This window comes from Wyeomyia smithii, chromosome 2 (assembly GCF_029784165.1).
Source record: "Wyeomyia smithii strain HCP4-BCI-WySm-NY-G18 chromosome 2, ASM2978416v1, whole genome shotgun sequence".
Lineage (NCBI taxonomy): Eukaryota > Metazoa > Arthropoda > Insecta > Diptera > Culicidae > Wyeomyia > Wyeomyia smithii.
The window spans coordinates 18,546,914-18,572,712 of record NC_073695.1 but is presented as its reverse complement, the minus strand read 5'-3'; the positions used below and the strand labels follow the sequence as shown (position 1 = coordinate 18,572,712).

Sequence of the window (25,799 nt, the reverse complement as noted above, 5' to 3'; positions counted from 1 at the left end):
CGTATTAGACAGACCAAATGTTGTACTTCAAAAGCCAAAACTTTTGTTTTATTTATAAACATAGACTTCTGAAATATTGATAGATTTTGCGCTTATTGATAATGTTTTCCATGTTGCTAAGAATATTTTATTGTAAAATAAAATAAGATTTGTTTCGGAAAATTTACGACTCTCAAATTCCATTTCCGTTTCTAGTTCGATAAAATCCCTAACTATTGAAAAAACTTATGAAATTCCAAACCAAAATACCGGTGATAAAAAAAACGCCATCCAAATTGACTAGAGAGAGACACAACGACAAAAATGAACAAAAAAAACTTAGTCCGCATATTTGCGCACGATTGTACCTTGTACCTGTTTTTTCTCTCTTTCGAAGTTACTATTTATCAGAAAGCAAAAAAATACTCGGTTTCTGCTTCAGTAGCGTCCCAACAGGCAGTGGGAACCCAAACAAACCGGACACCACGCATCTCAACGGTACGATTCCATGCGCTTGTAGCGAATCGCGTTCGAATCGTTTGCACCAGAGGCGATTTCAGGAACGTTCGTGCGCGTTTCCTCATTTCGTGGTTGCTTTACCAGCGAGTTTTAAAGTTCAGCAATCGAGCAGCGGCAAATTAATTCGAACTTGCAATAAAAAAATCCACTCTATAGTTTGGCCTTCCTGGTACGCAATGCTTTTCAATCGTTCGGATCGTTCAGTTTGCGCTATACGATTTGCCACACAGTAATATTTGCTTTAGACTTTGATTTGTTAACTGCTTGGGAACTTTGATGCACTATTGAAGCCATAAATTTGAAATAATTTATGCGTGTGATTTCAGTATTTCACGCTTTATGGCATCTTGCTATCACGAGTATTGATCAGAAAACATGCTTTCGAACGTTTTTTTCGGTCTAATAAATAGTTTGATCTTCGTTACAGATTATGAAGTAGTCCTATTGTCACTGCTAACTCATCTATGGATTTTGTAGCACACTGTTACTATCTGATGAAACGTTTTGAACTATATTCAATTAGACATCTCTGCATTCTCAGCTAGGTAAAGCCTTGGTTTGTTACACATTCCGTTATCGAAATTTGACCTTCTGTTTATTATACACAGACTTTGCGGCTAACTGTTAGTGAACTGGGAAATTGCAGTCCTAACGTTACGATCCTATTAACTAACTGTTTCTCTCGAGTCGGGATTCGAACACACGATGACTGGTTTGTTAGACCAGCATCGTGAATTTAGACCAGGTGAAACGTACTCAGGATACTTTGTTTGTTCAAAATCACCTTTAATTAGTTTTTTAGTAAAATTATTATGCACGAGTTCCCCAATGTAGCAGAAATGTTATACTATCAAAGGGTAAAAGGAGTGTTTTACTGCAAACGACTGCTGATGCCACAGCTTTTCTGTTTAGGAACTATGCTAGTTTAAGAGAAAATATATTAAAATTCGTCTTAGTGGATGTTGCAATCCCGCAAGAATTAGTATAATATAACATAAAGTATAACACATTGCTAATTCATTTCAATGTCCAATAACTATGGTCACCTGGTCACCATAAAACTCGAGTGTTTGTGTTTGTTTTAATGCAAAACCATTTGTGACGATAGCGATAATTATTACACATCGAGAATTTTTCTCATTCGATTGTATGATCTTACGAGAAGAATGTGCAACATTAATATAATTCACGTGACGTCTTTGGATACACTTTTATTAGCAAATTTTGATTCCTAGTTTTGTAAATTTACTATTTTTCTTGCTCTTCAAACTTAAATGGTGCTTGTACAACGTACTGCGTACCATTTTATTCACTTCTTACTTATTCCCAATGCCCTCTCCTAATCCACGCGAAAAAGTCCGGAATGCTGTTTACATAAAAATTTGTTACGCTTCACAAAACGCGAAGATTATCCAGCATCACTCGCAGAGCAACGGAGGTTTCCGAATTAACACCTTTTCCAACAAGATCTCGCGAATTAGCACGGTTTAAATTTACACGATACGTAACCCCTATTTGGGTTTCTCCCAGCTGCTTGTTTTGTGATTATGGGATGCATCATCATTGTTTTTCAAAAGAATGAAGCGAAAGTTTCGAGCCAAATAACACAGATCGGGGACAGTTTAAAGATTGCAAAAGTTTGATGAGCGCTCCCACGGTGTGAAACGCTCCCCGGTTGTGTAATTGACACAAATCTCGCGTGTGGCGCCCAGTCTGATTGAATTACACACGAGATAGTTGCAGCATCATTCTTCACTGGGGATCATTGTACCAAATTGCGGATGAATTTATGAGATCGTTACCAGTAAATATAATTTGGTATCATAAAAAAGCCGACAGTCTTTATTGTCGGTTGGCGTCTTTATTATCGGCACGACGCGACGTTCGAAAAATGATCACGCGAATATAGAGAGAAATATTGACGAGCAGCCTAATCGATATCAGTTAAACAAGTTTTAGTCACGATTGTGTTGATTAACATTCCGTGTCCGCAAATGAGAATATTTACTACTTGACTTCCAAATCGATGGTTTCAATTTTTTTTCATGAACAACGATGCTAAACTGTCACCGCGATGCTTTTTCTGGTCTGTTCTTGACAGCACAACTATAACTGACGCTAAATTACGTTTGTGTATTACTTATGCACGAGGTTGCACACATTTCTGCTTTTTTTGTTGAGAACTTTTCGAAAAGTTTAATTGAGTTTTCTGGACAGGAACTGATGGCATTGAGAACGCCAAGGCTCTACATCATTGTGTTTGAGGTACTTTGACTATAGCTTATCGATGTGCTTTCAGATAAGAGGTGAAATGAAATACGAACTAGAAAGCTGTGATAATCGAATTTGAGAAGTTATAAACATAGCAATGAATAACACAAAACATCGTTATTTCCTCACAGGGCCATCTTTGTAACGCGAAATTCCATGTAGGCAGCTTCCACCAAAAGGTATATTTATAAGCATATGCTGTCAGCTGTATGAACTAAAGCATACAACTATGTACGCTTTCTATTGCACGTCACAATCTGCGATCAGCCGTGATTGTGTCAGACGCGGATCAGAGTAGAAATGAGTAATACCGCAAATGGGTGACGGCTGGTTTATGTATACACACGGTTTGTCGTTCTTCGCTGTACGTTTTGTGGTTTGTTCATAAGCAAAACAGCAAGATGACTTTGTCCGCGTGTTTACAGTTACATTGGCGGCAGTGGTCGATAGACAGTTATTTATAATGGCATTACGTAGGATTCCTTCGATAATGCGCCGCGAAATGTAGGGCATAATATCCACATTTTTTTTATATGTATGGTTTGTCGTTCTGTACAGTGTAGTTTTACAAATTTTCAAACACGTCAAGCGAAGACGGAAGCTGTTTTTTTTTTATTTCTTGAAATCATGGAATAGAGGGAAAGCCTATTTTGGGATTATCAATATTTATGCATTGAGCAGATCTAATCCACCAATGAAGCCTACTTTATGAACCACTGTGCGAAATAAACGCAACTTTTGAAACGGATATGAAACGGATATAGAAGAATAGCAAATTAAAAGCAGCCTTGTGGTTAGTTGTGCATACGAAGTCCTTTCTGATGTCAAGATTTCTGAATGTAAGTCAATTTGAATTGAAAAAAAAAATATTGTAAAACAGATATAGAAACACAGAAGATGGATAACAAATCAGCTATGAAGATTATTAAAGACTATAGTCAAGCATGTAAGTTTTGTAATGCTGAAAAAAAACTGGATAACGATTGTGCGTTGACCACAACCCAACTAATACTCTAGCGTATTTTTCATGTTTTGAATTGCCGCAAATCATCGCACTTATGAGGCTTCATTCGGTGTTGGTATCAACGTGATGTTTTGTTGGTATCCTTGGAGCAGTGTATCAATGCTGGTGCTTTGGGTACTGATTAGAATCATGAAAATATTAACTGATCGATACACTTTCATGAGTCAGGTCATTTCAAAACATCATTGAATCAATAACACATTTTGTATTTCACTATTATCCTACTGGTTTTATTCATATGTATCACATCGGCGTAACTTGATTCTGTGGCAACAATGATAAGCAGTTCCACAAAAAATGTTCGAGTTTTAATTTTTTTTATACCTAATATTTTATTTATCTTTTTGGATTTGGCTGAAACTTAGCATAGACGTTTCTATGGGCGAAAGATGCCATTTTATGCTATTGGATTATTTTTTTGGAACACGACTAATTTTTTCTCAAAAAATCATAACACTTCTCATTGTTTTGTAGTTTTTATAACGAAAACAGATTTTTTTAAAAATGTGTTTATTTAGATAGTTAATTTTTTAATTTATCTTTTCATTTTTTTTCGAAAAAAATATATTTTTTTTAAAGCGTACATTTTTTGGAAAGACAAAATTTTGAATCAAAGATGTCACATTGATCAAACAAACCGTTTTGGCTCTGGAAATATTTGTAATCATCAATACCTTCCCAAAATAGCACTTTTTGTAGCAATAGGACAAAATGGCATCTTTCGCCCATGAAAACGTCTTTGGAAAGTTTAAGCCAAATAAAAAATGGTCGATTAAATTGGTTGTCCGTTTGTTTTTGTGGAATTGCTCTGATTACTAATGGCTGCTACGGTTACAGACGATGTTATTAGGGATGAGCGAACGGCGCACAAGCCGTTGATATGAAAAGACTCACGAAAATAAACGGCGATATATTCTGATTTCGATCTATGTCAGTATATTCATTGTACAAATCTTGCGTTATGCAGTTCATACGGTTTACGTGGGAATTAGAACAAAAGGTATGCGAAATGAGGAGACACATTGGTGCTTATAACGGGAGTCACTTCTCGGTGAAATCAGAGTGAAGTGAATAAAATCCTATTACCGGACTCACGTAAGTGAGAGAAACGTCGCAAAGTGACATCTGCCGTGAAATCTGGGTTATTATGAGTGTCATATGAGTGAAGTGAAAACGGAAAAAGCGACGTTTCGCGTGGAATTATTTCACGACCATTTTGAACGGTGAAATGATTTCACGAAGATAGGGAAGTTTAAAAATCGATTGATTTGTGATCTAGCGGTAATATGTATGGGATTTATTTTCCAGTAACAAGGCGAATCTTTTTTTTTTCCTTGAAAAAAATCGGCTCTCTGGGACTTACAAATTTTGGAGCTGCGGTCAATGGAACAAAAGGAAAAATTGACCTTGGAATTTCGTTTAGCGGTAGGGCTCAAAAGTTTCCTCTTGTCGAAAAATGTCCTCTTACGAAATTTCAGCTCAATCGACTTTTCTGGACTTAGAAATTTTTGAGCTGGGAAACTCCCACATTGTCCTATTCTCAATTTCACTTTACTGGCAATCTTACTTCACGGAGATAATTTTTGTCACCTCACTTGAGGTGGGATCGGGAATAGGTCTCAAAAAGTGAAGTGAGCGTGAGAGTGAAATATATTTCACCGTAAAGCGACTTTCTTAATAAGCACCATTGATTGACTAGACTTTAACTTTTGCGTGTAAAAACCAATGCACAAGAGTATGAGTACTATTTTAGACCGGACTGTACTGTTTTTTCGACCATTTTAACCGTCCCGTGTTCGTACCATCTTGTACTGCCGTGAAATATTCCTATCTGCTAGTCCCTTCTGCGAAATCATCGAACGAAGAAAACAGCGATAGAAGAATTGAAATGGTTAATTCATTAAAATGCCGCTTCTAATATTGACATGTTTTCTTCTCAGATTAATCTACAATGGAATAAATTATAAGGGGACTGATATATGCTTATTTTGTATTACAGCAGGTAAAACAATCACCTATTAGTCCCAGTCTTTATGACCGTTGAGACTGAATCAGTTTGTTGTTGTTCACAGTTATCAGAGTTGTTTGTTATCCTGGAAGTGAATCATTTTGAAAGTGTGATAATCTTGTTCAATCTTGTGCGAAATGGTCTCGTTAGATCTGATCAGTGCTTCGTATGCCGAGAGATCCGTTGAAGATTATCTCGGTTTTGATCTGGCTATTTTCGATCACTTTTAGTTTGTTTTTCGTGTAGTTTTAATTAACATTAATAAAGAAGAATAAAATGTTGTAGAAAATGCATTCAAACTTTGAATCCAAACCTTGATTTTCATAATAATCATTATGGGACTGGTATGCGATTACTTTTTAGATGGAATAAACTGATCTGAATTTTTTTGTAAATTTTACATTCTGATGAAAAGAAATCTGTTCAGAATTACTTTTGAAATTTCTAATCAAACATAATAATTCAATAGATTAGGTGGAGAAGTGTATGTTAAATAGAACGGTAGAAAATTTACTAAAAGAAATGCGAATTTTAAGAATATTGAAGAGAGCTATGTTAAGTAGTTTGGCGCGCTCACGTCACACAATTTGAAACTTCACTTATTCTGTATATGGTTTGCGTGGTAGTAGAAATATATCACAAAATTCCATTTCCATAGACAGACAGACATTCGATGCATAGCCCGAAATAATATGTTTTCTCGACATTCCTTCACTCGAACAGAGTGCTGATACTACGCACCTTGTTTCCCAAAACACAAAAAAAAACGACGGCAGCAATTAAGTAGAGTTTGTTCAATAAAATCAAACTAGTAGTCAACCGTTTTGCCGCTGGATGTGGCAAATAACACATCTCATAACTCCAATATGGCAAAATTTGGTTGCCTTCATCCTCATAAATTTTATCGATTCAATACACATTTTTCATTTTTTTTTTTTTTTTTTTGAAACAACAATAATAAATAATAGATAATAGATATTAAAATATAAAAAATGAAAATCAGCAAAAATAAGGGCCACGTGAATGGAAAAAGGAAAAAGATGTAATTTTGCAGGATAAAATCAAGTTTAGTAGCAACAATAAGAATATAAAAGGTTTGGTGACATATTATTCTCCGCTTTAATTTATCATCAAAATAGTTATGTCAAACGACTAAATGAAAGAAAAAGTGACTTTAGTTAAATTGCCTCGAAAATAGGGACTTGTTAGTGGCCACTTGATGACCAAGTCATCAAAAAGTGACTTGCTACTAACCCTGCCCTTCTTTCACGTTGATTTCAAAATATTTTTGGGCAGGATCGGTCAAAACATAGAAATCTCGCATCAGGTATGAGACAGAATCATCGCGTCTTCGATAAAGTTTAAAGCGACCCCTTCCCCGCAAAAAGGGAAGCATCATGTGAAGACAAATTGGTATTGTATCTGTATCTCTTACACTTTTGATATTTCATTGAACAGATTTCAAATAAGGTAATCTAACGTCGAGATAAACCTATTTTAGTATTGTAGGGGAATTGTGGCCTTCCAGTTTGTTTCGAGGTACGATGCTAGCCTAACAAGCCAGTCGTCGTAGGTTCGAGTCTCGGTTCGGGAGAGACTGTTGGTGTCAGTAGGGTCGTAGCGCTGGCCCCGCAATTGTCCTGTACATCAAACAGTTGGCTGCGAAGTCTGTGTATAATAAACAGAAGGTCAAATTCCTAATCGGAATGTAGCACCAAGGCTTTGCTTTGCTTTAGGGAAATGGGGCAAAATTGACATGTCGCTGACATTTTACGTGGATCAGGTACCTACCAATCGATTCCTGAGACTTTTTTACTTAATATAAGACAAGACACAAGAGCGCATTACCATCAAAGCTCATACATATTCGATATTATTTCGCTTTGTGAAATATAATAAAACCATGCCAAACCCGTTCTTGAGATGGCGTCGAAAAAACATCGAAAATTTTCGATTTCTCCAAAATTTAAAATGACGCCACTACTGTTGCCCCTCAAAGTGAAATGTGCTCAACCCCGGGGGAATTTGTTTTTACGTCAAAATACATGAAAAAATCATACATAGAAGCCAAGGCAGAAGAAAAAGTAAATTTTTGTTGCACTGTGTTATCTGTATGTTTTGCTATGGTTAATGAACATTTTTAAAAATCAATGTTGAATGTGTCCCGTTTTTCAATAGAATTTTCCCCGTCGGTGCGACAAAGACTTTTCAGCCCTAAGCAGAGGCGAAGTTAGGGATGCCATTAAGCAACTGAAAAACAATAAACCGGCGGGGAAGGTTGACCTCGGAGAGGATTTTATAGAGATGGGCTTGGAAAAGCTGACCACCTGTTTGCACCGGCTGACTGCAAGAATTTGGGATACAGAATAGCTACCGGAGGAGTAGAAGGATGGGGTTATCTGCCCTATCTATAAGAAAGGCAACAAATTGGAATATGGGAACTGAATGCTACTACAAAGCGTTCCCTAAATCATTTTCCACCCACTATCACTAGCAGTTTAGTGGGAAGTTATCAGGCCGACTTCGTGGAAGGACGGTCAACGACGGATCAAATCTTTACCATACTTTACCATCCTCTAGAAATGCCGTGAATACAGAACCCCTACCCACACTCTGTTCATCGACTTCAAAGTCGCTTATGACACTATCGACCAAAAAAAAAGCCCTGGAAGCTCATGGACGAAAACTGCTTTCCAGGGAATCTGATTGCACTAATAAAGGCTACGGTGGATTGGACGCTGTGCTGTGGCAGTGTCGCTTGTTCTCTACGGGCATGAAACGTGGACACTGCTCGAGGGGGAGCTGCGAGTGCTCGGAGTTTTTGAACTTTGAACTGGTTCTAAGTACGATTTTTGGCAGCGTGCAGAACGGAATATGGAGGCGGAGGATGAACCATTGGCTCGCGCAGCTCTATGGCGAAACCAGTATTCAAAAGGTAGCTAAAGCTGGACGGAAACGCTGGACAACTACCCTCCGAAGATGGTGTTCGCCTCGAATCCGGTAGGGAGAAGACCAGGGGCACAGCGAGCAATGGGTAGACCAGGTGGAGCAAGATCTGGCGGGGAGTACGCGGTGTCCCAGGGATTTGGTAGCAGCAGCCAATAATGGTGAAATGGGGAAAATTTGTGAATCAAAAAAATAAATAAATAATCTCATTCAAGAAGCCTCCTTCTTGTCTCAAACGTTATACACAGCTTTATTTTCGGGTGGTGAATGACCCTAAGGGTTAAAACCACTATAAAAAAAGCTTTATTTTCAACCTCGGACTTAGTTGAAAAATCTTGAGAATTCAATCTCAAATACACACCCTCTAATTATTAGACCAGTATAAAATGGTCTTCATAGGCTCGTTCTGAAATTTTGTTTGATTATATGCAAAAAGAAAAAAACGCAGCATTTGGCAAAAAAGAGAGTGTGTCGTCTCATCAATGCAAAACACCAGATCTCAGATGCGTTCCTTCATCGGCCAAATCAATTAATATTCATCCTCCTTCCTCACGTACTCAAGCTTTCGAGCAGCGTTACGTGTGAAGTGTATAGAACCAAATGATACCATTCTATGTTTGTTGGAGTTGGGAACTGCCGTTATACAACTGAATTTAAGTTGAAGCGCTGTTTTTTGTTGTTTTCAAATTGCGAAAATTCTATATGATTCACAATCAGAAATTCATTGGTGATTTTGACTCTTGGCCATGTATTACATAGCAAAGTTTCAAGCAGTCGGGAACACTTCTACTTACATTCACAGTTTTTCATTACTTACTAAGACTGTTACACTATCTAATTTTGGATAAAATTGAAACAATCCAAAACGGCACAAGCCTCACGCAACGTAGTAAATAAACTATGATATAAAACCACATGAAACCGCTGCACTTCGCTATGCATTATAAGCTTAACGTGATCTCAAGCCAAAACAAAACTCACACATTGTTTGGTCGGTACGAGAGAAACTTTATCGTACAGTAGCATAAATGTTTTGATATCCCAGTAGAAGCTAAGCGAATCACATAACGCCGCTTAAGTATGATATGCCAGACAACTAGTCGCACTCGATTCAATATTCAAATAACATTTGGCTCTGTTCGCTCTGAAAGCCATCAAAAGATCGAACACTTACACTAGCAACGGTCGCCATGGACTGCTGAAATTGATGTTTCGGTTCCCTTTCAACTGGTAACCTAGGGTAGCAAACAACTATTGCAGCGTCAGCGAAAATAATGGCCTTCGGCAGTGGATGGCAGAATGTCGTCAAAGCGTTACAGCATCGAAATAAAACCGAAGGTCCACCCTGGTGGCCCGTGTTGACTCGAGTGCAACACACAACCCCAGCGCCAGCGCCACCGCAGCACCGTCATGGTTGACCTTCTCGGGCAGGCGGTATAATGGTGCTGCTCTTGTTTGTACTGCGGGGGCTCGGTTGTTTTGCGAAGTGGAACTTCTCGTCTACCTTTAAAAAAACTGTTTATTAGCACGGGACGACTGATTCAAAAAGTGATATTTCTCCTCTTTTTTATTATGGAAGTAACTCTATGTACCTATTTAGATTTTTCAGCCACTCGCCTTCGCATCTATATGAGCGTTATTTTTCTGACGTGGTTGAAAAGCAAACAAGGCAAAATTGCTGTTGACGCAATGACGAACAAAACATTAATATCGGCGATTAGTTGGGGGTTCGGTTTCCTTAAGACCGATTTTGTCTTTGTGTAAGAAGGAACATTGGTGGCCCTGATATCGTTTTAGTTTTGGTCATAATATCGATTACTTTGGCCGAAGTCTTGGATCTGATGATGTGTGGATGTCACACGTAAGCACGTTTTACAAATCAATGTTCATTCAAACATTGGGTGTTGTTTAGTTTAACATTAACAGATAAACATTAGTTTCTGGCCACGCGTCGCAACCGGATTGACATGAATCACACTCACCTGCTGGCACGTAATGAACAAAGCGATCCACACGAAGATTCCCGCCAGTCCCTGCGCGGTTTTAGTCTGCAGAAATATACCGTCACCTACATGACTTATCAGAGGATCGATAGCCAGCGCTGCCGAGGAAGCTCCAGTAGCGTGCACAATTATGTTCGGTTTGGGACTGGCAGTAGCATTGGCCAAATCCACGGCCGGATGCTCCGTAGTCATGATTTTTCGCCAACGATGTTCTACGTAACGCGAGGTGTTGCAACTGTTTAAAACCTCTGCTATCTAGAAACTTGCTACCACAAAATGTGGATTTCTGTTGCACTTCTCATGTTGACAATTGACACAAAGTAATGTTTCACAATTCTTTTCAATTGTTTCACTCTATTCTTCTTGTTTCACTTTTTCACATCACCTGAAAATTAACCTTTTTTTTTATTTGTTTCGGACACAGTAAACCGCCTCGTAATGCTGATGATGAAAACAACAATAAAATGGCCGTTGTAATTGTTGTTGTCCCATCAGTATTGTTAAAATTTTGAACAGCCTAGTCCTGCTTTGCGCTTTTATTCACAAACCACAGCAAACTCGACTAAATTAACACTCTAATGTGGTTGTCTTAAGCTTGTCACACAAAAATGCGATGATGTTAATCTGAAATGAAGAGAGAAATGGGTTATGAGTAAAATTTGTTGAAACACTTCATAATGCTTTGTAATACTAGAAAGCAAAAGCTTGATCATTTTGGTATTGCAACTTAACAACTTTTAAATCAGTGGAAGTTAATTCAGGAACTGAGATTCATTGAAATGAGATCGATCTATTAAACTTCTCGCTATAAAGGATGTTCCATTTTATGTGTGTACATATTGAAGTTTCAAGAGTTCCATCATCACGACAATAGAAACTATCAAACAAATTATACAAATTTTGTATAATTTCGAAACAGACCTACGTGGGGCTTACAGTGACCATAAAAATATAAAAAATTTGTGATCGAATTACTTCCATGGTCATTAGCAACCAGAGAAATCATTGACGTAGACCATTTTGGGGAAAAAGTTTACAAATGACGGAAGAACTCCAGTACCACTTGACAATCGCTTTCAATAGTGAAGCAGCAGTTATATGAAGGTGACGGTTCGTGCTTTTTTTTTTTGGTAAATTGCAATTTTGCGAGCCTCAGCAAGTTAGGCAACTACCTACACTTTTCATTGTTCGGCCGCTGGTTCATTCTGCTGTGAAATCCACCATAACTGCCAGCAGCAGCGATGCGTTGAGCACACGTTTGAACCATGCGAAAGCTCGGTTTAATTACCGCGGCGCACAGTAAATGCTGGCTGTATGCTCGGTTGAGAAGAATTTAGTCTGTTAATTTACTGCTTCCTCAATCGCCGACTGCTGGGTTTTTTTGAGCAGCTACGGCGTCTGGACCATCCAGCGAGGAAACCTCATATATATAAAATCAAGGTCAATTACACATACATGTATCATGAACTCAACAACCGTTAGCGTACATACAATTGTAGATTGTTTTGCAGATTTTAGCTTCCAGATGATTGGACCACACAAGATTTGGTTCGATGCAGTTTAGCACATGAAGTCATTACAAATATTGAATAATCATAAATGTTATCGAATTGTAGGTGATAATGGACGAACGATTCTGATACAAATATCGACAAAAACTATGAGTAATTGGTTGGTTATCGTAAAAGGCAATACTTTTAACGAGAAGACAACCATCGGTTATATCGGAAGCCACTTATACACCTTATCACTTATCACCGTTATCATAGAGTTTCCCGACTGTTGTATTGATAAGCATTTCAAGAGCCTGTTGACATTCTTTATTGCAACTCCTTTCGTTACAAATAAACGAAACTTTCTTTCACTTCTAACTTACATTGCTGTGTAATATGAAATATTTGAATATGTTGAATCAAAAACAAAACAAAATGGGGGCGATGATTGATCATTCAATCAGCATAAGCATAAATATTCGCGATACAAGCGGAAGAATCAAATTGGCTGCTTAATTACGTATTATCAGCAAATTTGAATTCATTCCGTGTTTTACAACGGTAGAAACAAAATCATCGGAAGTTTTGTGAGCAACTGTAATACTCACCAGTGAAATTATCTACCTGGTGTTTCTTACGTGTAAGCAGATGAACGTAAATAAATGTCCACCACACCATGAGTCATTATCATACAACCCTGACTTGTAGGAGTAACTTAACGAAACGATTTGAATATTTAAGATTATGAAATTATCGCGAGCACAGTAAAAAATCAAATTTTTTGTGTATGTTTTTATCAACTTTGAAATGTAAAAATAACTAAAAGAATTTTCACTTGTAAGAAATTGATAAATGAAGATGTTATGAATACAACGACATATTTACAAAAACTGATGCGGTAAAAAAGATGATCATTTCAAACGCTTTCAACAGGAAAACCATGAAACATCGCTACAATAAACTTTGGTCTTAGTGAACCGATGATGAGCATTGTGCGGAAAAAACTATCCGTGAAAATTGACGAGTTTATAAAATTTTTCTCCTTCATTTTAAGGCTTATGAAGATAATGTAGGCATCGATCACTACTATCAATCGAAGCGAACGGTCTCATTTATCAATTTGTTCTACCAATAAAACTTTTGTTTGAGTTATGCGTGAGTTCCAGTTGTCCATTCTTTTAGGTTATGGTTATGGGAATCCCTCAGCTGCATGGGAATAATTATGAAAATTGAAGGTTTCGTGTCAAGCTTTTTTTGGGTGCTTGAGGAAGCACCAGCGGCTAAAGGCAAACCAAGAAAAAAAATCCTGAACTGACTGAAAAGCTAAATTTTTACTGCATGGCGAACTACAAGAGGAAATACCTATACATTGAAGTTCCTGATGGTGTCTAAGCTTAGCTCGGAATGGTGTGCAAATTGCACAAATCGTTATACCGGCTCAAGCAGTCTCTCCGCTGATGGAATGATAAATAAAACAGTACGCTCGTGCGATACGTAGATGATTTGATGATGGTTGGCACAAAGCTTAAAACCATTGAGACATTGAAAAGAAAGCTATCAATCACAAATATTCGATATGACCGATTGCGGGATGATAAGCTACTTTTTTGGGATTAGAATCGTCTATGATCAAAACACCGGAATTATGCATTTGCCACAGTCACTCAATGTTTAGAAAATCTAATCAAAATTTGAAATGGCAGCTGAAGCTCATCAAGGACACTTGTGAAGAAACATCTAAAATTAGAAGCTAAGGTTGACGATCATGTTGCAGAGCTGAGCTTTTGGGAAGCCTCATGTACGTCATGATGTCCACTCGTGAGAATTTCTTTTACTAGGTAGGCTATTTGGGCCACTTTCAACAGAACCTGGTCACCAACATTGGATCACATTGAAGCGAATAGTTCGTTAGCTTAAAGGGTCAAAAGAAGGCTGATACTAAAGATGAATGACAATCCAAATTCACTGGTAGGATATGGTGCTGTAGATTGGGCTGCGGATACTGTCGATCGTAAGTCGGTGAGCCGATTTCTGTTCCAGATGTACGGAAACACTGTTTAATTGTCCAGTAAAAGCAAACACATAGACATAAATCACCACTTCGTATGAGATCGTGTCGCTTCTGGGAGACTGAAAATTGAACCTATCCCTACACTGGAACAGCTAGCGAATATTTTTACTAAGGCAATGGACTTAAGTCGTTTCCATGCTTCATGTCCGTAAAGGTGCCACCGGGAGAATCAGTGTCCCATACAGCGCTAATTTCGTGTGAATTTGCATACTACGGGACCTTGACTGGTTACCCTGTTCGCAGCTGCTACTCGTTGTTGCACTTCACGGCTCATATCGTTGTCACATGTCACAAGCGTACCAAGATAAACAAATTCATCAACCACTTCAAATCGTTCCCCATCAATCTTCACTTCAGCACCAACACCTCCGCACCTCTCACGCTCTCTGCCAGCAATCATGTACTTTGTTTTGGCAGAGCTTATGCTGAGTCCCAACCTCGCTGCTTCCTTCTTAAAAGGCTTGAAGGTCTTCTCCACGGCCCTACGGTCGAAACCAATGATATCATTGTCGTCCGCAAAACCACGGAGCATGTGAGATTTCGTGATGATCGTACCGTTTCTCTGCACGTTTGCTCTATATGACTATATGACTCAGCTTAATTAGTTTCGTCGGGAAAACGTGTTCCAGCATGATCTGCCACAGCTCGTTTCTTTTCACTGAGTCGTATGCCACCTTAAAATCCACAAACAGATGGTGAGTGCCATTACACATGACAGGCGCAGGGAAATTTATACATCGGACTTCGTTGACTATTCTATAGAAGCCCTGCGTATCATTCCTAGCAAAATTGTCCTGTGCGCTGGCGAGCACCTGCTTCTCGTGCTCGCGCTTTTTCCGACAGTGGACTCTACTTTCTGCAGCTTTTGTCTCCCTGTATCTCTCTCTGTTCTGACGCGTAGCCACAGTGAGTATGTGGCTCCTGGAAGATCTCAGCACGTTTGACAACCGTGCGCGGATCTTACAAACGACGAGATAAAGGTCAGACTCAATGTTTCCTCCCCGAAAAGATCTAACATCAGTAACACCCGGTATGTGCCGACCGTCAATCAGTACATAATCGATCTGCGAGCAGGCTTCCAGCCTGCCTGTTTCCGAATATTCAAACGTGGAAAATAGGAGCTACATATGGCCATTCCTCTGGCCGCGACAAAGTTTATCAGCCTCAGGCCGTTTTCATTGGTTGACGAGTGAGGGCTGTGCTTTCGAACGACCGGACAGAAGAAATCCTCCCTGCCAACCTGTGCCGTTGCATCTCCAAGTACAACTTTTTCGTCGTGTTTTTGGTTCGTTCTAGCTTTTCAAAGAACTCATCTTCGATTTCATCGGATTTGTCATTTGTCGGTGCGTAGGTGTTGATTAAACTGTAGTTGAAGAATTTGCCCTTCATCCTCAACACGCATATATGGTCATCAAAGGGGCCTCTACCGGATGACTCTTGTTTTCTGATTTCGCAGCACTACAAAACCGACGCCCCGTTCTGCAGCTTTGCCGCCACTGTAGTAGATATGGTACTTGTAAGAAGTTTGTGCAATAGGGTCTACTGCCCGGAATTCCGTTTCTCCGGAATTTGGCCACCGAACCTCCTGAATCGCTGTGATTTTCTCGAGCAAACAAGCCAGCTCGCGCGGGTTCATTCAGGGATCGGACCAAGTTCCAAGTACTCAATTTCCAATCGTTCACCGTTTTCAGTTTCCATGTTCGAAGCCTAGGTCTTTGCCGATTGATCCGTTTCGTATTTCTGTTTTCGTTGTTCGGGTAAAGAACCTTGAAACCGTGGTAAGGAACCTTTAATACAATCTTTGGGGTATAAAAGAGCTTGCTTCTGCTCAAACCAATCATTTTACTATGGTGGGAAGGATGGTCTTAACTTAGTTGCAGCTGGTAGCAACAGCGGTAGCGGTAACGGTAGCCACATCGGGTGCCAGTAGCGTAGCGGTATCAGCAGATTGGCCGATTATGATATGCGCAAATTGAAATTCGGTAGCAGTTCAACTCCTTTACATACTTTTACAACATTTTAGAAATATTTAATACACTTCATTTAAAATGTCAAACGAGGAAAAATTACAATACTGCCAATGAACGATCAACGTGTTTCCGTTAGATTTTTTTTCCAGTTCAAATCAAGTTTGTTACAGAGTCCGTTTTGGTAAGCGGGTGGTTGTAGGTTCGAGTCTTAGTAGAATCAGGCCATTTGGTTGTCAAAGGACTTTAAGCATGGGTTTGTTCTCAGGCTCCCCATCACGTGCTCTTCCAGCAATCTGGATTCTACAGTACCCCTGTTGACTCTCCTCCTAACAAAAATAAGTCCCTATTATAATAAAACTGGTGTGAGTAACATATGAAAGTTCTCTCCAGGGAATTGTATGTAGGCGATATTGTTAGGATGGACAGAGGCTCAGTATAGTAGAGCAGTAAGCTTGAAACGAAAAGGTAATTACACACAAGCACTGATATGAATGATAAGCGTATCACTTACTTCAATGGTGTTGCTGCTAATAATATGAAGTGCGGAGTACAGAAAACACCTGGGCAATATCACAATAGATTTAAGCTCTGGTCGCAGTGATGAGTCCACACAGAAAAAAAAAACAGTTAACGTAAAACTACCTAAGGCAAACAGCCTTACATTACTTGAATTGTTGCATTTGATAATGACCAATAACAATAACTTTTATCCAGCATTAGGAGGATGTCCAGAAGCCAGAAATGGATTCCAGATATTATTTTGAAAACCAAAGGGGCAACTCCCGATTCAGAAAACTGCCATTAAATACCAAATACCACCTTACAGGAGTTTTTCCGATTTCGGGATGATATTCATGGGCCGTAAATCGACCCCAGTTGCCATTTTAATCTTTCAGGGCCGCGACATTATTGTCAGAGAGTTATTTTATTAGTTTTGGATATTATTAACAGGGATATAAGATAGTCTATCGCAACCTTAGAGGAGCTCGCAGCCGCAAGGTTGCCCAGTCCTCTTTAAGAGGCGGGTGGTCGTGTGTTCTAATCTTGTCAAAGGACTTAAACATGGGTTTATTCTCAGGTTCTCCATTACATACCCTTCTTTCTCTTCAGGGAATTGTAGTTATGGCGCGATATTGGCTAGAGGAACGAGATTTCGAAAGACTCTTTCCTCCCCTTGGCAAAATGAATCCTTCTTATAAAACTGGCCAGAGAAATATTAATCCTCACCAAGAAATCGTAATGGGCCATACTGACAATTAGACTCCTTCCTCTTGACATTTAGAATAAACCTGGTCAACGAGGAACGTAGTCTCTCTCCAGGGAATTGTTATTTGGTGATATTGGTAGAATGGAAATGGAAGAGGCTCGGTATAGTAGAGCAGTAAACTTGAAACGGAAGGGCAAAACCTCACAAACAAGCACGGATATGAATGAAAAGTGTTTATATACTTCAATGGCGCAACTGCCAATAATGTTAAGTGTGGATCAAATGTCCACGCAAGAAACAAAATTGTAATCTTAGCGTCTATCATTCAAGGAGTTATTGTAAAAGAGAAATTCGCTTCGAACTTAACAATGCTGTTTCACGTAGCACAGTAACGCCTAGTTGTTATATTATGTAGTCGAAAGACTTGATTCTCTGTTTATCAGACGCGGACTCCGTAGCTAACTGTTTGCCCAGCATTATTACAACGCTACAATCTCAATGATGGGCAGACCTCGTGGCAAAAAAGTTGGTTCACATCACATCGTGATGTACATAAAGTTTACTAAAATTTTGATTCCAATTTTCTTTTTTTACATTCAGTTGCAAGAAAAACTTCAATTTCAAATTTCGATATAATCGGTTCGTTATTGTTTCATGCATAAACAAACCAAGATGCATAATGAATGAAGTAAAAGTAAAACTTAAGATAATGGTACAGTTTGAGTATACTTTTACAGCAATACTGTGTCTGTGTTAAGAAAATATGCAACAAGCTAATAAAATAGCAACAACGTTGTATTACAAGAAAAAAAAAACAAACTAAAGATGCCCTCTTTTTTGTTAAACATACTAGATACTTTGCCTTCCTCGTATTCGTTTCTAATAGCGATCGAGAGTCGCAAATCCGCAAGACAAAGCATGAACCATTTAATTTTTTTCTTCTCCTTTTCGTTTCTCAAGGTAACTTTGCTCATCGTGCTATGCAGCTATACAGGCCTGCATGTTGCTCTGGAATGGCCCACAGCCACCATTATTTCGACTTCTAGAGCGTGAAAAGAAAAAGTAGTCGCCATTCCTGCATTTGTATCAGTTGAATGAAAGTTTTTTCTCACCTGAATTCACTTTTAAGAACGGATTGACGCTACCATCTGGAAGTGACGAATAAACGACCGCAGGCGTATCCTTGCGTGTTATTGATTTTAGTAGCTCTCCTAACGAAGACTGCTCGCTATGCAGTCATATGGGCACCATATTTTACGAGGATAAACCGTGAGTGGGTGGCTGTTTGCTGGCCGTTAGATCAACTTACTCGGGACACAAAATTTCTGCGTTTTAACAAACAGCCACATAAGATGCACAATAACCGAGGTAATTTCACTGCTCCCGAAAAGATCAACTAGCGTTTTCTCACTTCCGTATGTTGATGTCGATTTTTTCACCTGCCTCACACATACGAACGCCACGAGTTAAGCAATTTTCCCTTCTACCTGTACTGTCTAACTATTCAATTTGAATATTTCATACACTAGAATCCACTTATTCCCATCGAAAACAATGAACAGATTCATCCACTAGCTCCCACTTTTACCTGCAAAATTCTTTCACAACATCTGTAAATCAGATTGTATGGCTATAAAAACTTTTGCAGATTGTGCAAAAGAAAAGAGAACGGCGAATGTACCGTAAGGCGACGCACAAAGAACACACAACGTCGACGACGACGTCTCGAACTCGAATGAAGAAGCCTTTCGTAGCGTACTATTTGCGGGAATGAGATCTATTGCTCTGTTCGCTGTACATTGAGGTTTTCTGCAAGGGGTAGAAAGAGATCGCTAGCGACATTAACTTCGTCAACCAACGAATGACAGCCACCGAGCGGAATCGATGATGACAGATTGCATTGAACGTATTTCTGAAGAGTGTACCCATGGCTTAACTTTTGAGGATTATTATTCAAAAATAAACACACCATTTCCATCAAAATTTAAAATAACATTTTGTGTTGTTGTTGATACTGTAAACCGATTTTATCAGACTTTAAGTTGAAATAACACATAGTTTGAAAAATCAAAGCTTTCATCATATTATGAACATCATGATGAGTGAAATGAAAACCGGAACAGCATTGAAAAATAACCCCCTTCAGCTGAGTATTCATTGAACGAACTCAGTCGTAACCAGAAATCGTCAGATTGAAACAGATAAAAACAAATTTTGCTCATACCAGTTTAAGGGCTTCTTTTATCTACTTTATTGATAACAATTGTAATTACTCATCGTTTGCAAGCAAACTTACTTGTAATCTAGCAAAAAACTCAAAATACCAGAGAATGGCGCTCATAAACATTGACGGTGACCCATGGTAAGTGACACTAATCAAACAATTGATTTTACTTTATTAAATTAAATATTGGCCGTAATGGTCATGACCTTCCCCTCCAACCCTGCCACAGGTTAAGTGATCTTGACGCCTGTGAACGTTTGAGTAATGAGATTCAGTCCCAGCTGGTGGCCCGTAACCGAGAAAATCAACTCTCTCGCGAATATTCCTCCATATCCGGTCACGTCAGGGTGCGGCTAAAGCAGTTTGGATCAGAGCTTGAGCAGCTCAATAAGAAGCTGGGCTACATATCTAGCTCACTTACGGCGGCCGAGGCGGAACGGCGACAGCGCCAAGTGGAAGCTCTTCAATCGAAGCTCGTACAGTTGCAGCGCCAGTTTAGCACCGTAGAAGCTTCCGCCGAGCGGGCTAGTCTTTTCGCATCAGGCAATAATCGCTTGTTCGACGATGATGACGATGATCCGGCGTTAATTAGACCAGAGTCTAGCTACACGGTGGCAGATTTGAGAGACCAACGAACGCGAATACTGGAAGACCAAAACGAAGGTTTAGAAGCGCTGTCAAAGGTAATTTCCAGACAGAAGGTATTGGCCACTCAGATCGGCAGCGAAGTAGATCGCCACAATGGTACGGTAGTAGAGTTAAGTGGGTCGTTTTGATTTGTGGACAACAGTTTTGATCTACTTTCAGAAATCCTGGTCAATCTGGCGGATACCATGGAGACGACAGACGCTCGGTTGAATCGCGAAACACGTCAGATCGGTATTGTTACGGTGCAGGATTCCACCTGGGGCTACTGGACTATCATTGGCATTCTAGCGGCTGCTATTATCATTGTTGCAATTCTTTAGCTGTTGATGCTTGGTTTTCTGGTCGAAGGTACTACTAAACCAGGAAGCAACGTTTTTGTCTGAGAAGATGGGGCTTGTTGTATAAATTCTACTACAGATAGTGACAAGCCTGTCTGAGATGAGTAATCATTATCTTCAGCAATAACCTTTAACTATACATGAGCCAAAAAATCAACTGAAACGATTAAAAATGTGTTTTCGGAAACAATTGGTTGCTACAATATTCCTATATGTTATCCCTATAGTTATGCTCGTAAAATGTACTGTGTATAACCTACTTAAGATGCCTACACAATTTATCAATATATGTTTCAATTAATTTTATATCTTCTGGAATTTCTCGAGGAAAAAAAACCATTGGTCAGAATCAATGATCAGCTACGTAACTTTAATAATCAAATAGTTTACCCCTGCCTCTTATCTCATAACCTAGTTCTTTGCATCTTTATTCTCACAATATCCGATGGAAAATTCCATCTTCCTGAACCCAAGAACATCGAAGATTGAAATAGTGAACTTACGCAGGATTTATTATATTTTTAAAAACCCCCTAACAAATCCGATCGAATAAACCCAAAACTGTTTGAGATCCGACCATTGCCTGAAGATTAACGCAATTGACATGATGCACGCTATGGTAGACAGAACACGTATCCGTGTTTTTAGGAAAGGCATTACGATCCCGGCGGCCGTTGCAACCAAGAGCAGAACCACCTGGAGCACGGTCAATACAACATTGATTAGCTTCACTACGACTGCTCGTGCATTCGAATTGTCTATTCCCTCGACTGTCACGTATTGCTGCTGGGATATATGCTCCATTTTGGAAACTCTCGTCTGACAGTTTTCCATTATTTCGTAAACGTCCCGCAGTCGTTCATCGCTCTGGTACTGAACTTTTTCCTCTAAATCTGCAATCGCCTGTTTCAGGTTTTCGATTTCGTTTTGATGCAGCTCCGTCAAATCGTTCAGTTGCTCCTCCAATCGTTCGGCACGATACCGCTCGGAATCTAATGCTATGGCCAGTTCGGTAACATCCTTATGTAAATTCTCTAATCTATCGATTTTTCCTTTTATCCGATCATACTCTTCCCGGATTTCATTGTTTGCTTTATAGCTTGTGCAATGACTTCTCCTTAGCATACGGTGTTTTCCAGAGCTTATTGGAATGCTATCACTCGTAACACTACTGCATTCGCTTTCGTGTTCGCTATATTTTTCTTCAATATCACCTATTATTGCTGGATTGGATATCGCTATGTCATCTGAAGGATTAGCTACCTTTCCTATGTTTAGATTATCATAGCGAAGCGAGTTTTCATCGATGTGTGACGGGTGCCGATTTCGGTTGATATCACCAGTTTTTTGCTCTGTGTACCATGTGGACGACAGTTGGTTTATGTTATCGGCACTGCCAAATTTGTTTTTTATAAGATGCGCAAATTCTCTAGGTTTGGACATTACACTTGCGGACAGTTCACTGACACCATCTCTTATATTTCCACCAACGTTCCGCAAACCTTGGCCCACATCTCGAAGCATTTCCCTCGGCTGACGAACACTCTGCTGTTGCTTTTGATGGTCATGTTGTAAATCTTTATATTTCTTGCTGTACGAATCTAGTTTTTTCTGTAGCTGTAAAATATTATGAGCACTTTTCTGATTTTTCTTCTCAAAGACTGCCTTTATTCTCTGCAGTTGTTGCTTATCAGCATTGGCAGCCAGCTTCAAGTACTCATTCACATTAGCATCTCGGGCCGTTTGTTCTTTCTTGATTGACTCTTTCGTGCATGCAATTTTCGTAGTGATACGATTACACGCGAGTGAGCTGCTCGTCCTATGGTGGCCTTTATAAAACGGTTTCGAATCATTGGAGTCGTTACTTAGTTGGGAAATTGTAGTGAGATTGCCGTCATTTTCGTCCCCTTGAATTGATGTGATTATAGCTTCTTCTTTGTCTTTCTGCTGATCTTCCGCTCCCGATGCACTGTCCACAACAGATAGTGACCCCTCCCGTTCAGACATATTGTTAACCGTTTGCATCGCGGCGGTCTGTGTAACTAAATTAGCGGAAGCATTTGCTCGCTTACGACTTGGAGACGTTTCCCGACTTGAATGTTTACTCTCTACTGATGATGGGTGGGACGTCACTCTTAATGACTCCATGTACTTCGTACTCTTTTTGGGATTTGCAGTGCCCACGCTTGATACTATGAACAAACGACAGCATACCAGCTACATTCTATTTATTGTTTCTAACCATTATTTAATTTTAGAATATTTTCACACCTTTTTGAGCAGTTCTGCAAAAACTAAAAGTACATTCACGAGAATTCTTTGTTCAATCACTGTAAATTCTTACTCACATTATTTATTCCGGCACTAAACTCCAAACTTCGCCTCTTTTTGTTATGAAGCGTTGAACTCTTGTTTCTATTGAATAAGTAACGATTATTCAGTCCGTAGGGTGAGCATTTAGGTAATAATTCATTCTACTTACTGCTAATTTGTATCCTAGCGAAAATTTTATCTGCTTCTTCTAAAGCATTTTTCGATTTTTTTCGGTTGTCGTTTCATTCTGACGTTTCGTATAGGATGCCAGTTTTGGATCAAGGTACACGTACTAGTGGTTTGGAAAAATGCTCTGTTTGATAGTGTTAGTGGCAGCATGGTGTATGTATGTGAAGAAACTATAGGCAGGAAGGTAGATATGCGATCTGGCTGTTACTAAACGAATTAAACAAGACAGCTTAATTTTAAGGATTTGACAAAATTTCTAGAGAATATTTTTTTGTGAAACCTGTCTGCTATTGTTTGAGCAAACATAGAATTTTCATTAGTTGAACATCAGCTCACAGTTGATATGTTAACACTGCTTGTCCATAACTTCGATGTATACGACGCGAATAATATAGAAATGACAATGGTAGAAGCTCTGCAACAGATTTATTTTAGATTCGCGTATTTTGGTTACTCTAAAAATGGTTTCCTCATAGGTAGCTAAATAAAAGAGTGGCATATTATCCCTAAGCAGAAGAAAGCAATACTATACTAACGATTGTTGAAAAGCTCAGATTCTTGATACTTGTTGGAGTCATCCCAGCAATAACTAAAACAAAACAACCTGTTTAACCACGTTTTATTTCGTTATGTATTCCGGCTAGCTTTACTTCATTTTTTCGATTTTCATGTTCACGATTACTAGGTTCATTACGTGAAGATAGCAGTTATCTACAACCAATTCTTATTTAAATCGCAGTACAGTAGTTTAATTGTTATGGTAACCATTTTAATGCAAGTTGCACAGATATGGAACGCTGCTCAAGTTTCCAACAGCGCCCATGGCCAGTTTGCTAGAGCCAATCTTTCTGGCAGCCTAATAATAATGAAAAAAGATTATTTATATATTTAATTGTTGCAAGAAAATTGAAAACTTACGTTTTGTACGTCGCTGGTGGTTACTCCGTTGAAAGCAGCAAGAAGTTCGGCTTTGCCGTAGACTTGTCCTAACAAAGCTGCCTGCTCGCCTAGATCAAAAGCCAGTGTCGAATGGTTTTCCAAATAATCTGCAATACAGGCTACGGTGACAGCCTTGCCGCGAGCAACATCTGCGTCACTAACATTCAACGCCTTCAGGCCCTTGACTCCTGCTTCAACGGCTTGGCCTACTTCCTTTCCGTTACCGGCAACAACAAATCCAAATATACCGTTGTCGGTATAGGTAGAGTTTAGTGCGCTCGACTCTACTCCTCCCAGCTGTTTGGTGAGAGCACCATTATTGCCTCCATGTTTCGTAACCGGACCGGATCCGGCAGCAGCTTGTAGAACAAAGTAAGCTAAACATTCCTTCATGTTGTTCCACCCAACAGCTTGGGCAGCAACAGCTACTGCGGCCCGGGAGCCACCGCGTTCGTGACGAATTTCACTGCTGTTGAAATTGGATTTCGATTCACTACCTGCACCGGAATCGAGACTCAAAGACTGTGCGAACCCAACCAACAATTGATGATCAACGCCTACTCCAGAAACTGCTGCCCGATTTGAGGTGCAATTAGCCGCAACATAATGTTGCATAGTCTCCGACGAATGCTTTCCGGCCTTATACTTCGGGCAAAACACAGAGTTCCCTAATCCAGTATGGAAAGCAGCCTTATGCAAGGCTTCGACGGCCTGCACTTCCACTGGAACTCGTGCTATATCTGCCTTAAGCATAGCAGTCAAATCGGCAAGCTCCCATGGTTTGAAAACTTGGCCGGTTGCAGCAGCTTCCAAATATTTCAAACCGGTTTCCAAGTGGTCTTTGGTAACAGCCACGGTATACGTGATCAGCTCACGGTCACCGGTTGCAGTTAGCGATCCACCGACCTGCTGTAAATTACGCGTGATGCCAAAGCCAGTAGCGGTCTTTGTAGAAAGACCGGCAGCTGCTCGCAGAACATGCGAAGCACCCAGATTTTCAGCGGTCTCATTGCGAGAACCAGCCCTGTAGAAAAAATAATAATAATATGAACAATCACAGATTAGGTATTTGGTATTTTACCGATAAACGATAGAAATCCTGGCGACAGCAGCATTTGGTTCAGCAGAAGCTACCGTCAGCTTGTTCGGTAGAGTGGTGCATTGAGCTTCGCCACATCCACGGCCAGCTGCAGCAGCTTGTGTTTGAGCCGCAAAACCGCGAGCCTAGAAAACCAAATTAGTTAACATTGAGTTTCCATCATAACAAACCGTCTGTAGGAAAAGTTAGAATTTCATCCGATTTTGCTCTAGACTATTTACGTAACAGGTCGACGTTTTTCTTCTGCCAGAAAATTTTCTGTCTTCAAACTTACCGCGGCTGCACGAAGCATTGGAGTTTTCGATACAGCGGATGCCATTAGGTCGCGAAATAGTGCTGCACAATGAAAATAGGTTCGGAATCTCCGCCTGAAAATCAGAGGCCTAAGTAAGGGCTACTTGAATTATTTTGAGAAGCACAAAACTCACACGACACTCGCAATGATGGAATCGCAGATGACAGATTTTTGACTGATCGAGAAAAAAAAAATTCAGAGATTATCGTTTGTTTTCTGTCAGAGTTGTCAAAATGCAAGACGACAACCGTTGAGATTAATGA

The 25,799-nt window shown here is 39.6% G+C and overlaps 4 protein-coding genes across 12 annotated transcripts in view; 1 reads left to right on the top strand and 3 right to left on the bottom strand.

Moving 5' to 3' along the window:
* Positions 1-19,250, bottom strand: part of LOC129720188 (transmembrane protein 184B) — a 67,215-nt gene extending 47,965 nt beyond the window's left edge. For 3 of the 8 annotated variants that reach the window (XM_055671626.1, XM_055671631.1, XM_055671632.1), the window contains exons 1-2: positions 18,604-19,245; positions 10,730-11,374 (exon numbers count right to left, since the gene is read on the bottom strand). In XM_055671626.1, the coding sequence (XP_055527601.1) occupies positions 10,730-10,942 (213 nt within the window). In that variant the 5' untranslated portion in view covers positions 10,943-11,374; positions 18,604-19,245. Of the gene's footprint in view, positions 1-10,729; positions 11,375-18,603 lie in introns of all 8 variants that reach the window. The other 5 variants (XM_055671629.1, XM_055671630.1, XM_055671628.1 and 2 more) reach the window with 5 other exon arrangements.
* A 386-nt stretch (positions 19,251-19,636) lies between these two features.
* LOC129721207 (syntaxin-8) lies at positions 19,637-21,007 on the top strand. The gene is made up of 3 exons (XM_055673503.1): positions 19,637-19,853; positions 19,945-20,459; positions 20,523-21,007. Exons 1-3 carry the CDS (start codon positions 19,822-19,824, stop codon positions 20,681-20,683), a joined length of 708 nt encoding a protein of 235 aa, XP_055529478.1. The 5' UTR covers positions 19,637-19,821; the 3' UTR covers positions 20,684-21,007.
* A 45-nt stretch (positions 21,008-21,052) lies between these two features.
* LOC129721205 (transmembrane and coiled-coil domains protein 1) lies at positions 21,053-23,308 on the bottom strand. Of its 2 annotated transcripts, none has more exons than XM_055673500.1 (3): positions 23,184-23,308; positions 23,050-23,116; positions 21,053-22,995 (listed from the first exon to the last, which is right to left on the bottom strand). In XM_055673500.1, the coding sequence occupies exon 3, from the start codon at positions 22,847-22,849 to the stop codon at positions 21,215-21,217; it is 1,635 nt and encodes a 544-aa protein (XP_055529475.1). In that variant the 5' UTR covers positions 22,850-22,995; positions 23,050-23,116; positions 23,184-23,308; the 3' UTR covers positions 21,053-21,214. The 2 variants fall into 2 exon arrangements, with proteins under 2 accessions (XP_055529475.1, XP_055529476.1); XM_055673501.1 differs by having other exon boundaries at positions 21,053-22,986.
* Positions 23,309-23,805: 497 nt separating this feature from the next.
* Positions 23,806-25,735, bottom strand: LOC129721206 (cytochrome b-c1 complex subunit 2, mitochondrial). The gene is made up of 5 exons (XM_055673502.1): positions 25,670-25,735; positions 25,516-25,609; positions 25,224-25,366; positions 24,122-25,166; positions 23,806-24,059 (listed from the first exon to the last, which is right to left on the bottom strand). The coding sequence occupies exons 2-5, from the start codon at positions 25,558-25,560 to the stop codon at positions 23,973-23,975; spliced, it is 1,320 nt and encodes a 439-aa protein (XP_055529477.1). The 5' UTR covers positions 25,561-25,609; positions 25,670-25,735; the 3' UTR covers positions 23,806-23,972.
* Positions 25,736-25,799: the final 64 nt, after the last annotated feature.